Source organism: Hippocampus bargibanti, linkage group LG03, assembly GCF_051943395.1.
Source record: "Hippocampus bargibanti isolate YZ-2025 linkage group LG03, ASM5194339v1, whole genome shotgun sequence".
In the NCBI taxonomy this organism is placed as follows: domain Eukaryota; kingdom Metazoa; phylum Chordata; class Actinopteri; order Syngnathiformes; family Syngnathidae; genus Hippocampus; species Hippocampus bargibanti.
The window spans coordinates 6888053-6902731 of NC_142736.1; the positions used below are offsets into that span (position 1 = coordinate 6888053).

At 46.1% G+C, this 14679-nt stretch overlaps 1 protein-coding gene across 2 annotated transcripts in view; it reads right to left on the minus strand.

Moving 5' to 3' along the window:
* Positions 1–12509, minus strand: part of stard5 (StAR related lipid transfer domain containing 5) — a 37746-nt gene extending 25237 nt beyond the window's left edge. Inside the window, exon 1 of one of the 2 annotated variants that reach the window (XM_088991768.1) lies at positions 11946–12509. In XM_088991768.1, the coding sequence (XP_088847894.1) occupies positions 11946–12035 (90 nt within the window). In that variant the 5' untranslated portion in view covers positions 12036–12509. The remainder of the gene's footprint in view (positions 1–11945) is intronic. The other variant, XM_088991769.1, reaches the window with a different exon arrangement.
* Between the last annotated feature and the right edge of the window lie 2170 nt (positions 12510–14679).

A 14679-nucleotide genomic window follows, 5' to 3' on the forward strand; every position in this document is an offset into this window, starting at 1 on the left:
ATAAAGAAGGTGGAGAACTTTAAGTACTTGGGGTCAACTGTCCAGAGCAATGGAGAAGAGGTGAAGAAGCGTGTCCAGGCAGACTGGAGTGGCTGGAGAAAAATGTCAGGTGTGATGTGTGATAGAAGGGTTTCAGCTAGGATGAAAAGAAAAAGTGTATAAAACAGTAGTGAGACCAGCCATGATGTTTGGACTTGAATCAGTGCCGCTCAAGAAAAGACAGGAAGCAGAGCTGGAGGTAGCAGGGCTGAAGATGTTGAGGTTTTCTTTGGGAGTGACCAGGTTGGATAGGATCAGGAATGAGTACATTAGAGGGACAACTCATATTAGAGGCTTTGGAGAGAAAGTCAGAGAGGCCAGACTGAGATGGTTTGGACATGTCCAGAGGAGAGAGAGCGACTATATCGGGAGAAGGATGCTGAGCCTTGAACTGCCAGGCAGGAGACCGAGAGGAAGACCGAAGAGGAGGTTTATTGATGTGGTCAAAGAGGACATGAAGGAAGCTGGTGTGAGAGAAGAGGATGCACAAAACCGGGTTAGATGGAGGACATTGATTCGCTGTGGCGACCCCTGAAGGGAAAAGCCGAAAGGAAAAGAAGAAGAATCAGCCTGTTCATCTGTTCACTTGATGCAAAAATCTATCAACCCAGCTAAACTGAACACAATTGATGAGGAACTAGGTCAGGGGTCGGGAACCTTTTTGACTAAGAGAGCCATAAAAGTAAAATATTTAGAAATGTTTTTCAGTGAGAGCCACACGCACGCGTGCACGCACATATAAACGCTCGCCTGTGCGCACACACGCACGCGCGGCCACTTTTCAACAAAATATCAGAATGTATTATTTAAAATAACTTTGTGATAGTAGTCACCGTTAACATGAATGATTTTCCGTTCCTCGTGATTGGTAAAAATCCAGGCAAACGATCGGAATGAAATTCAATTTGCCGGTCCAGAGGCAAAGTTACTGCTAGCTAGCCTGCACACGGCTCATAAGCTTCCACACTTGCTATCTGCAATCTACTTCTCGCAGAAGTATGTTGATGCTAACGTTAACAAGGGGCTTGTTAAAATGTCACTGATATTCAACTGTTTCATCGATGGTATTGTTTCATTGCAAATTAGAATCAGAACATTTTCTCTCCTCTAATGCTCCGGTGCATTCACGCTGAAGTGCACTAGTTGGGCTCATTTAAAGGGATGTTTACCTGTTTCAACATGACGGCCACTATCTGGTGGAAAGACGCTTTGATCCTCTCCTCTTTCATCTAGAACTGCTTCATGTCATCACAAAGAGGGTACAGCAAGTCCTGAAGAATGAATGTCTCTCTGTGTCTTTGTTTTGTCATATTGTCTCTATGCTGTCATATTATTCGTTAGTTTTTTTTTCTTTTGACTTCAAGACGGCGCCCTGAGAGTGGCTGCCTTTCCAGCAGCTCATGTATTTTGTTTTTCTACTTTCATTCCTTTCATCACTTTGCTGCTGTGAAAATGCGCTTTCCGCCAACTGCAGCCCCAACGGGAAATGAACGGCGAAAAAAACGACTATGTATTTAGTTTTATCGGCGAGCCATATGCAATCATCAAAAGAGCCATATGTGGCTCGCGAGCCATAGGTTCCCGACCCCTGAACGAGGTAAAATTATCGCAGAGAAAGCACCTGCAAGGGATCATTCCTCAAAATTGTGAAAGAAGAAGGCTACGTTACTCATCAAGTGTTTAATGCTGATGAAACCGGCCACTCCATTGCATCAAACCATCAACGACCATCACAAAGGTAAATAAAACGACTTTATTATATAGTACTGTTTATTTAATTAGTCCTTATGGAATGTGACTTTCCTTCCAAACAGCAATTCCCTCCCTCCGACCTCCTCCCACCCCATTCCACCAAGACATCAACAACCATCACAAATGTAAACAAAATGACTTTATTATACAGTACAGTGTATTTCTTTCATTACAATAGCACAGTGTTTTTCAACCAGTGTGCCGCGGCACACTACTGTGCCGCGAGATATTATCAGGTGTGCCGCGGGGCGCTCCGGGTCATTCGGCCACACGAAGAAGGTCGATCACCGGACACGGGGGACGTCGTTGGTGGGGTGGCCGACGTCGATGTTCGGGAGCACGGCAACGTGTGCTCTACGACTGCCGGTTTGAGTCGGTCGATGGAGACTGTATCCTCGCGGCCGTTGATTTGAATCCGGAACGTCTTCTCACCGCGGGAGAGGACGGGATACGGGCCATCGTAAGGGGGCTGGAGGGGCTTACGCACCCGATCACACCGCAGGAAGGCATGCGTACATGTTAGGAGTGCGGGATCAACGTGCGTCGGCTGGTACGATGTTCGCGGTGACTGGGGCCGCAGAGCCAACGCAAACTGCCGGAGGCAGGTGAGCAGATCATTGACGTCAGCAGTTGTAGGGTCGGTCGGGTTGAGCAGCTCACCAGGCAGGCGTAAACTGGTGCCATATACCAGCTCCGCTGAAGTCGAGTTGATGTCGGGCTTTAGCGTGGAGCGGATGCCCAACAACACCAGAGGCAGGTTATCCACCCAGTGTTCGGCATTGTCGGCAGACATCAGGGAGGCCTTCAGTTGACGATGGAGGCGTTCCACCATGCCGTTCGCAGCTGGGTGATAGGCAGTCGTCCGGTTCCGTTGACATCCCAGAAAATTGCACAGCTTGCCAAATAGTGCAGACTCGAACTGGGCTCCACGATCGGTGGTGATGGTCTTCGGTGACCCAAAGCGGGCGACCCAATGTTGGAGGAAAGCACCGACAACAGCTTCGGACCCGCAGTCGGACAAGGGAAGGGCTTCGCACCATCGGGTGAAGCGGTCAACGCAAGTCAACAAGTACCGAAAGCCACGGGAGGGGGAAAGGGGTCCGACAAGATCTATATGGACGTGACTGAACCGGGCATCCGGCGTGTCAAAAATTCCCACGGGTGACTTCGTGTGGCGCTGGACCTTTGAGCGTTGACACCGTAGACAGCCGCGCACCCAGTCTCGCACGTCTCTTTGCAGGCCCTTCCAGGAAAACCTTTTCGCCAGCATCTTGGTCGTGCCACGAATTCCAGGATGAGAAAGACTGTGGAGAGAGCCCAACACCTTTCGCCGGAAAGAGTCGGGAACCAGTGGTCGAGGGACGCCGTCGGACTGGACACACAGGATTGTGCAGCCAGAGTTATGTAGAGGGACAGCGATGATGTTGGAATCGGTGGCATGGTCGGCCAGACCTTCTCGTACCTGAGCTGCTGCCATCTCATCGTAGTCAAGACCGTCGGGAAACTGGATCGCGTTGATCTCAACTCGAGAAAGGGCATCTGCGACCTCGTTCTGAGCCCCCTGGATGTGCCGAAACTCAAGGTCAAATTGCGAGAGGTAGTCCAAGTGCCTAACTTCTCGCTCCAGGTACTTTGTCGACGCCGAGGGGATGGCGGAGAGGAGTGGCTTGTGGTCGGTATAGATGATGACGCGTCCACCCTCGATGAAGTGCCGGAAGTGCTTCACGCTGAGATAGACACCAAGAAGTTCCCGGCCAAAGGTGGAGTATCGGCGTTCGGCCGGCTGGAGGGCCTTGGAGAAAAAAGCGATGGATCGACAGTCACCATTGAGGCCGTTGTGGAGAACCGCACCGATTGCAACCGTGGAGGCGTCAACCATGAGAGACAACTGACCATCGGGGCTTGGGTGGGCTAGGAGTGTTGCATCAGCCACGAGATCCTTCAGCCGTTGAAAAGCCTTCAATTGCTCGGAGGAGAGGTCGACGGGAACGTGCTTCTTCCTGTTGCCAGTCAGCGAGTTTAGTGGCAGGGCAACCTCAGCACAGTTCGGGATGAAGCGTCGGTAGAAGTTTACCATCCTGAGGAATCGTTGTAATTGGGTTACCGTCCTGGGTGTGGGAAAGTCATGGATGGCCTGCACCTTGCCGGGTAGAGGGCGTACTCCTTTGCCATCGACTAGGTGACCAAGGAACTTGACCATGGATTGGCCAAAAACGCACTTGTCGGAGTTGACGACCAGACCGGGCTCGTCCAGACGCTTGAAAACCGTTTCCAGGTGCTGCAGGTGCTCGTCTTGGGAGTTGCTGGCGATGAGGATGTCATCGATGTAGGCACAACAGAAGTCAAGACCGCGCAGGACCGAGTCGATGAAGCGTTGAAAAGTCTGCGCGGCGTTCCGGAGGCCAAATGGCATGCGGAGGAACTCAAACGAGCCAAATGGGGTGGTGACGGCCGTCTTCGAAACATCCTCTTTCGCGACAGGGATCTGGTGGTAGGCTCTCACCAGATCGATGGTGGAGAACACCGTTTGTCCGTGGAGGAATGACACACAGTCGTGGATGTGAGGAAGAGGATAGCGGTCAGGAACTGTGACGAAATTCAGTGCTCGGAAGTCACCGCAGGGACGCCAGTCGCCTGCCTTCGCCTTGGGGACCATGTGCAGCGGGGAGGCCCATTTGCTGTCCGATGGACGGATAACACCAAGCTGAAGCATGTGGTTGAATTCGGCTTCAGCAATCCGTTGTTTTGCCGGGGCAAGGCGGCGAAAACTTTGAAACTTCGCGGGACCAGTGGTCACAATGTGGTGAACAACGTCGGGAGCAGGTAGAGTCGTCCGACTGGGGTTGGTCAGGTCGGGGAATCGTCGAAGGAGCGTGAGAAATGGAGAAGATGAAGGAGATGGTACATGCGAGAGATGAAGAAGCGCAGGGTTGCCCGTCCTACCATGCACGGACAGGCCGGTCGTCTCATCAGTCAACCTCTTCCTGCGGATGTTGACGGACAGATCTAACCTGTGCAGGAAGTTCGCGCCAAGGATGGGGTGAGGAACATCGGCAATGGTGAAGATAAAAGGGAAGGAGCGACGTAGGCCCAAGTCGAGGTTGAGAAACCGTTGGCCATACGTCTTAATGGTGGTGCGGTTGGCAGCTTGCAGGGACACTCCAGCGTCAGGGTACCAACGCTCCGCAGGGGAAGGTGGCAGAACGCTGATGTTAGCAGCCGAGTCCACCATGAATCGTCTTTCCGATGTGCGGTCGCGGACATAAATGATGTGGCTGGTTGTGGAGGCGCCAGGCAAGTGGGAAACCGTGTTCACTCCCTGGCTGGGCCGTTTCCCGACCTCTTGCACGGCTCACTGCATCGTTTGGCCCGGTCACCCCAATATTGGTGGTACCAGCACAGGTCGGGGTCCGCGCTGGATGGATTCCGGTCGCGGCTTGGGCTGTGCTCTCGAATGGAGCGGCGTCCGCGACTACGGCGGCGCTCTCGACTGTGGCTGCGTTCCCGGATTTCCGTTCGCAGGGCACGCATCTCGTCGACGAGCAGTTGCAGAGCATCAGTCGAGGGCCCTGGCGTCGGAGGACGCTGCATGGCAGAAACGGTAGGCTGCCCCGCGTACGCCTCCGCAACTTTGTCGGCGAGGGCGGCCAACTCCTGCAAGGTAGAGTCGGGTGGTGTGGTTGCCAGGGCTGCTTGGATCCTCGGGGGCAGCTTCTCTATGAAGACATGCCGCAGGAAAGTCTGGTCCTTGAGGCTGTTGCCCGCCACCGTCTCGAGGCGTTGCAGGAGCTGGGAGGGCCGGCTGTCTCCCAGCTCAACGTCATGCCTCAAGGCTACATACCTCTGGTGTTCCGTGAGGGTGGTCTGCCTCAGGATTTCCTGTTTCAGGGCAGAGTAAGGATTTTCAGCCGGAGGATCGAAGATGACTCGCCGCACACGGCCAGCCAACTCCGGAGTGAGGGCAGCGATCGCATAGTGGAATTTGGTGATCTCCTGGGTGATGCCACGGTTGACGAATTGGGAGTCAACCACTTGGAACCAGAGGTCCATGTCATTGTGCCAGGGGGGGGGGGGGGGGGGAGTTTGAGGGAGACGGCAGAAATCTGGTCTCTTTCCATTCGGAGAGTTGATTGGGCTGAGGAGGAGGAAAAAAAATGCTCCTGGCTGGCTCGCCAATAAAGAGTTTGATGTTTCTCTTTATTTGTAAGTAGGTTCGTTGTCAGACCTTCCAGGCAGATGATGCGCAGAGCTTGATCGTGGCGTAGAGTCGAGCAAGTCGTGCTGTGAAACTCCGTGCGATGCTGAGCAGGTCTCTGCGAGCGGTGCGTCTGTCTGGGTCTGAGTCCGAGATGAGTCTGAATCTCCCTGTCCCACGACAGCTGCTTTTATACCATTGTCAAGCCTGTGATATGCGTCAGGGTGAGACGCACATCAAGGAGATCAAGGAATTGAAAGACATTAAAGCTTAAAGCTGCGGTGCGCACCGGTGACGCCACATGCCTGTGCAGTCTAGCGCCTGGCAGAGTAATCATGTAGTACTCTTCAATACCAGCAGCTGGCAACAGCGGGTAGTTGTGCATCACTAATTCGCTTTGAGACAAGCGAATTAGTGACGCATGGATAGCGCGGCAAGTGCAGATTGTGGCTAGCGGCTAGCGGGACGACTGTTAAAGTGATGGAGAGGTTTTTGAAGAGGAAAAATCCTGACTCAGAAGTGGACCCTGGACAAACCCCGGACCCAAATGAAGGCCCTAGTATGGATGGAGGTAAAAAAAAAAAGCAAAGACAGTGACGTCAAGCAAAGTTTCTGGCACGAGGCAATACAACGAAAGCTATGTTTCATTTGGATTTACTTTTACCTGAGATGCAGCGGCATCTACTCCATTGTGCTTGGTCTGTGGTGAAAAACTCTCCAACAGTGGTATGGTCCCAAGTAAGCTTAAACGCCATCTCCAAACGAAACACCCCTCAGTCGAAAATAAAAATGTGGAATACTTTGTTCGCCTGCGTGAACCAACGGGGAAACAGGCAATTTTCCTGGCAGATATTTTTCATCATCTCAATGAACTGAACACACGAATGCAAGGTCGAAATGAAATTCTGCTTACAAGTTCAGATAAAATAAATGGTTTTCGTTCAAAGGTGCACCTCTGGCAGCAACGTGGAAAGGGGCAATCTTGAAATGTTCCCACTCACCAATAAATGGCAAGATGTCAATACTACTGCACTGTGTGAGTTAATAGCGAAACATCTGAAAACTCTTGAGAAGATGACATTTTATTTCCCTTCAGCCTCCACGAAGCACCTTGGCTGGCTTAGGGACCCATTCAGCTCAGCATCAGCTGTTGGAATAAACATGTCTTTACAGGAGCAGGAGGAACTAACTGAACTGAGACAAGATCGTGGCCTCAAGCTAACCTTTGCTGATCTACCTTTGGACAGTTTTTGGTTGGCAGCTGCCAAGGAGTTCTCCATGCTGGCTAACAAAGCTATTTTGTCATTGCTCCCATTTTCCACAACATATCTGTGGGAGGTGAGCTTTTCAAGCCTGACTGCAGTAAAAACAAAAGACAGAAAAAGACTGAGAGTTGTGGAGGAAGAGCTTCGTGTGTGTCTTTCATCCATCCCGGCCAGGATATCAGCTCTCTGTTCGTCCAAACAGGCCCAGGTTTCACACTGAGTAAATATAAATATGAAAGATTATAAAATACTTTTTTCTTTGTGTTTAGTTAAATCCCATGTTATAATATAACATCATTCTTCAACTTAAAAAAAAAAAAGCTTATATTACCAATATAACATATTGTTATATATATATATATATATATATATATATATATATATATATATATATATATATATTTATTTAATTGTTATTAACAATATGCTATGACCTGTCATATTGTGTTGCACATTATGTGTTTTGTGTATGCTGTGGCTGGTATATTGTTAATTATTCATAATATAATTAAAAAAATTTGAAAAAAAGCATACATTACCAGTTAATACTTTTTCCCCACATTTTCAGCTGGGGGTGTGCCCCGAGATAATTTCAACGGAAGAAATGTTCCTTGGCTTGAAAAAGGTTGAAAAACACTGCAATAGCACATTGATTATACATAAAATAAGGTATATTTTGTGTATCGTATTTTCCGCACTATAAGGCGCCCCGCATTATAAGGCGCTCCTTCAATGAATGACATACAGTGGGGCATCAGTTTACGAACACCTTGCCTTACGAACTTTTCGGTTTACGAACATTGCATTCATGAAAATTAAACCTTGGCATACGCACTATTTTCGCGATACATACCCCCCACCACGGCTGGCATAGTAATCTTCGGTGGAAGAACACAAAAGCACACGACCGAACAGCGTCCCAGCCGGCCTACCTTTCCACACCCCCTTTCTATGAGTGCACACGTCGATCGTCTTCAATGATACTTTTGCCATTATGGGACCGAAAAAGATGCCACCACAGGCTCGTGTTCAGCCGAAGAAGACACAAAACAAAATAACAGTCGAGGAGAAGAAGATCATTGAGAAACACGAACGAGGTGTACGTTTGTGGCGTCACATGTGCGCACCGCGGCTGACACATCTCTCACACTGTGTGTCACCTCCCTGAGAGTAACTTTCTACTCCCATTCTACAAATAAAGAGCCCGGTACCGTTCACCATTGCTACCATCCTTCGCAAAAAGCTTGACACAAAGGCGTTATTTAGTCGATGCTTTCAGGTGACTAATGACACGGAAATTGTCACGTGCGAGTTGACAGCTGGAGCCATCATCGAAAGACATGCTACCCCACGATCATATCTGGTGGAGGGACCTCACGGGACCATCAGACGAAACCGGCGTCATCTCATCCCAATGAGGTCCTCACCAGAGCAGAGTGGCTGTGATGCAGCGGAGCAGTCTTCGGGAGGCGATCCAGAAAGTCCATCAGCGGGACCACTACAGCACAATCTTCCAGACCCACCACCCACTCCTACTACCAAGACCAGGTTTGGGAGAGTCGTGGTGAAACCAACCAGGTTGGACTTGTGATTTTTTTCCCCCCATTTTTCCTCCTACTCTCAGGCTCTGCTTGCGGGGTTGTTTATTTAAATTTAAAAAAAAAACGGGGGTGGGTATATAACGAATATTGAGATGTACTTGTACATGCTGTTCTGTTTCTCCATACAATGTTCAGCCCATTACAGAGCATAGAGGAGGGTCAGTTAAGATGAACCATCAAGTTATTGTTCTCAAATGGATTGTCTCAAATATGTTTGTTTGCAATGGTTGTTTTTCCTATGAGATCCCTTGGCACAGTCTTAGAGAAGAGCAGACCTTTCAACCACGAGGCAGAATACTTCTCAAGTTCTGTTGAATTATTGGTAGCCTCTCCAATGATTCTAGAAAGGGGAGATGTGGTGTGATCCTTAACCACAAGATCAGCGGCGCTGTGTGATGACGTCAGCACGAGGCGCCAAGGACGAGAGGAGGGAGTGACTGGGGAAAAGGATTACGTTGGGGGCAAAATAAAAGTGACACACATTAACGCAACAGCTGGACTCACATGTGCCTTATTTGACAACAGGACACCAACAATGTAGAACAGGGGTGGGCAAACTTTTTGACTCGCGGGCCGCATTGGGTTCTAAAATTTGACAGAGGGGCTGGGCCAGGAGCATTTGGAGGGAGTGTTTGGGCCGGAAATATTAAACCTAAAGCATTAAAGGACAACCGACGCCTCCGGACAAGTTATGTCCATAATTTATAAAATCACTTCAAATGACTTCGACTGAGCGTATTTCACAAAGATTCCACAGCATATAGCTATAGTTTACGTTTTAAGACTTGCGCTGAATATTCATGAAGTCTTGTTTTCGAGTTGATGACGATCCCCATGTGACGTCACGTTTGGACCGCCCATGACCGAGAAAGCGACACACAATGCATTTTTGGTCTGAAAACTTCGTGTTGATCCGTGTTGATGGCGAAATTAGAAGGAAAACACATAAATAACACCATGGTGAATCGTTGTGTGTTGCACCAAGACAACTATTTGATATTCGCTGACACAAATTCCCAGCTGACAAATCAGCCCATTTCCAACGGAGCTTGGGCGCAATCTTCTGCATTTTCTGGGTGCTACATTTCTGTCATTGACGGCTCGAATTGATATGGGAGGACTCCTTGAATCAATTGCAAACATTTATGCTTTCCTCTTAAGAACTATTTGAATCATATTCATAACTGGATGAGTAACAAGAAAACATCTTCTCCGAATCTGAAGCCATTGTTTTGATTCTCGAGCAAGGCAAGACGTCTTGGCGTGACGTCACGAACAAGGGGGTGGGACCTTCTGAAACTGGCCATTTCCGGATTAATTTTGAAGTCATTTTTATTTGTGTTTTTCATTTAACTAAAAATATCAGCCTGCCTGATTTGGGTATTTTAGATGCTATAAAACGTTTTTCTGATGTCAGCGGGAAACAAAAAAAATAGCGCCGGTTGTCCTTTAAATGTAGTGTGTACAAACCTCATAGCATAGTAATAACACTACAACCCAATTTAGTAACTGTCTTTCAAATGTGAAAAATATCCCTGATCAGTTAATAAATTTGTCTCAAGGAATATGGCGTTTACATACTATTTCGCAGATACTTGGAGGAGGAAATGGAAATACATTAAAATAACATATGCACTGTGATTTATCAAGATTGCGTCTGTTTTTAATACGTTTTCATTGAAGGGGCAAAGTTAAAGAAATCAACATTTAATGAAAAATGGAATCACTTTCAACATTCAAAACATATTATTACACAATGAAATATTCAAGCTCAATAATACCTACTTGTGTTAAATTCCGCCAAATTATAGATGGTTTGTCCTGACCGCGCGCTCAACAAACTCTCCACTGACGCCCTCGCCTTCACGCGTAAACAATACACGTGTACTGTCGCCGAACACACAGACATACGCTACCTGCAGTTGAAATTTGCATACTCGGTACGGCAGCCAATCAGCAGCCTGCTTCTTTCTTCCGGACTTTATCAAGCGTTATAAAGTCGTGCAATTGCATGTCATTTTCCAAAATAGATGCACAAAACCTCAGCCCAGAAGAAAGATTCACAAGAAGCTAACAACATGTGTGACGCTACAAAACGTAAATTTACATTAAACCGTGACTGTGAAGTGTACTTGAGACTTATGAAAGGGGCTTAGTGGCTCATAGGAAGCAATGCAAACGTTGCTTTGTGCACCACAATCACAAGTGACTACTGCAGCAAAATCTACAGCCATGCTTATTTACCGTAAATTAAGCAAGGTAGCATTTGTAGTAGGTACATTCTTCATTAAAAAAACTTTATACTTTGTGACAATGTTTTTTTTAATGTGATTGGTTGTCTCATTGGTCTTCAAGTTGTGAAAAATGGGGCAAACAACTTTTCAGTTAACTGCCCTGTTGTTCACTAACTTTTTGTCACGAGTTTCAGACACTGTTTTTACTATAATTTGGGCAAATTCGGCGGGCCGGATTAAAAAGCCTAACGGGCCGTATGTGGCCCGCGGGCCGTAGTTTGCCCATGTCTGATGTAGAACATACTATAATTAACATAAGTGATCATATTTAATGACGAAAACGGAATCGAAAATATGTCAACATTATCTTCAACATTTTTTGCGTTTCCCGTACACACTTTCTTGGATGCCGTACGCATCTAAAATGTGCAAAAATCACACAGAATTGCAAAATACGGCCGGTTTACAGGTATGTTATGAGAATATATTGTTTAGAACTATCCATCAAGGCCAAGGGGTTTTTAGAGCAGTAGCTATCGAAAGGACATTGTGTGCAAAACTATCAAGGACAAACCCCGATGTTAATAAAAAAAGAAAGGGAGGAGGACTGATTAGACGAGACAAGAGAGCTGTACCCAGTCCCTCCAATTCTCCTTTTTGTGTGAGTTTCAATTATTTCGTGTCATAACTAACATCAAATTGTGTTCCTAAAACAAGGTAATCTATTGTTATGTTTTTGATTAAATTCCCTTCTTATAATAAAATCAATTATATTAAAGTGTGTACATGTTATCTAGTATCAATCTTCAAGTAAATGATTTTTTGGGAGGAGATGGTCGTTTTAGCAGCGTTAACTTACCGATTTTTTGCAGACCTTCCAAGCAGATTCGTCCTTCCTGTAATTCTGCAAACATTCATCCGCAAACTTCGCTTTATGTTCATAATCCATGGTATTTGGAATTTAATACCGATCGTATATAAAAAATATGTGCTGCGGTTGTCCTTATGTGATTTACTATTTAATTTTGTCGCGAACAACCCATGTTCTCTGAAAATAAAAACGAAAAAGAAACAGTACATTTACTGAGGCTTTTGATGTAGCTGGTGAATGAGTCGTGAAAAATTAAAAATACGAAGCGGATGCCAAATTCTGCTCAAGCGGTCATGTTTGGCCAGTCCCACATTAGCGTTAGCCACTCTCACTATGTGTGAAACGTGTTAGCATTGTTGATTTAGCAGGAAATTCGTAAAGGTGAGGAAGCGCTCGTAGAAAGAAAAGCATTCTAAGCTCAGCTGTCAGCTATCAATTACTATAAAATTAATACCCGTCAGAGGGAGGTTACATCACGAATGTTCCGCGTTTAACACGACTGTAGTTTAATAAGGGGAGTGCGAGTCATTCGAATTGTGGGAAATACTACTTCCGCGGAAGATTTTTCAAAACAATTCTTATTTGCAGTGGGATGTGGGGAACCTTTACGAATACTTGAGAGGGATACATGTTAAAAGAAACACCCCAATATTTAAATATTGCCTCTTGTTCTGAAAGACAGGTTTAGATATGACAGATGAAGATACAGTTCAGAGCTCAATAAGTTTTGGAACGCTACATACTCATAGCTGCTTAGCCATTGGCTAGTAGATCGATGAGAAGGTTTCTTCAGCCGTCATCTGTACACATTTGAAGGTTTCGGACATTTCGCCTCCTATCCAAGAGGCTTCGTCAGCGAACTAAAGTCTGACTGGTCGTATCGGCCCTATTTATATATCCCTAATGTCCAGCCATGGCGGCGCCAGACACAGCGATGATACGTCGCTACTCTCAGGTTGGGGGGAGCAGAGGACCACTCCCTGTTGCCCCACTGATTGTTCATACATTCCCGACTAACGACTGGCCCATTTCCCCCACTCCCACCGGTATCACCTCATCAGCATTACGAATGTTGCCTAACCTGTTTTGCCTAAGCAGGCTATTGTATGAACGATCCAAATTGAACCTCACCCCACCAGACCGGTTTAATGAAGGATTTTGTTGTTTTATAAGAATCGCTTCTTTTGCCCCCCTTTCAAACCACTATGTTCTTTCGCTAAGATTTTAACCTCATTGTCGTCAAATGAGTGGTTGCTAGCTTTTAGGTGCAAATGTACTGCCGATTGAGGCCCACTTATATTATCCCTGCGATGTTGATAAAGTCTTTTTTGAGAATTTGTTGAGTCTCCCCAATGTACTGCTCTTTACAATTTTCTCTGTTACAATGTATGGAATAAACTACATTACTTTGTTTTTAATTTGGTAGCCTATCTTTTGAATGCACTAATTTTTGCCTTAATGTGTTTATCGGTTTGAAATAAGTAGGAATTTTGTGTTGCCAAAGGACTCTTTGTAATTTTTACGAAACTCCTGCAATGTAAGGTACTGCTACTCCTCTCCTTTTTTGTATCTTGAGAATTATTGGTTTCATTCCCTATTCTTTCTTTCTGACATTTGTTGAATGACCACACAGTTAGTGAGTGCTCGCCTGGTATGTTTTGACTCCTTTTCTCTACCTTCAATGCTAGTTGGTATTAGTTTAGCCCTATGCTGGAGGGTTCTGATAACTCCTAATTTGTGTTGTAAAGGGTGGTTAGTCAAACAGTAAGTATTGGTCAGTGTGCGTAGCATTCCTAAAGACTTCTGTTTTTAGCGCTCTGTCCTCTTTTATAATTACTTTACAATCCAAGAAGGCTAGTTGGTTCTCTTTAATGTCCTCACGAGTAAATTTAATGTTGATGTTTACAGAGTTGAGGTGATCTGTGAAGGATTGAATTTCTTTTTTTTAATTATGACAAAAGTATCGTCCACATATCTAAACCAGTGTCTAGGTTTTGTCGCCGGGAAGGATGTGAGGGCCTGTTTCTCCATCTCTTTGATGTACAGATTAGCCACTATGGGTGAAACTGGTGAGCCCATAGCACAACCATGAATTTCTTTATAAAATTTCTCCCGAAATTGAAAATACATAGTATTAAGGCAGATTTCCAATAATTTGCAGATGTGATCCGCTTTAAGTTTGGTTCTTTCATGCAGAGAAATGTCCGCCAGCAGTCTCGTCCTCACCACTGAGACTGCTGCTGGGTTTGGGACAGATGTAAAGAGAGAAGTCACATCGTATGATGGCAAAGTTTCCTCAGATTCCAATATGAGGTCTTTGATCCTCTCTACAAACCCTGTGGTGTTCTCTACGTGATATTCTGTGTTACCAACCAACGGAGCTAAGATAGTTTTCAAATATTTGGCTACATTGTATGTAGAGGAGTCAATGCTACAAACAATGAGTCTGAGGGGGAACCCTTCTTTATGTATTTTTGGCAGGCCATAGATACATGACGCGGTCTCTCCCGGGTATAATCTAAAATACATCTGTTTGTCTATATGTTTTCCTTTCTCTAACTTTTGGAGACAGTCTATCATTTCTTTCTTGTATCTATTGGAAGCGTCCCTTTTTAGTTGCTCATACGTGTTAGAATCACTGATTAACCTATTTATTTTGTCTTCATAATCCAATGTGTTGAGAAGCACTGTGCATCTGCCCTTGTCTGCTGGCAAAATAGTA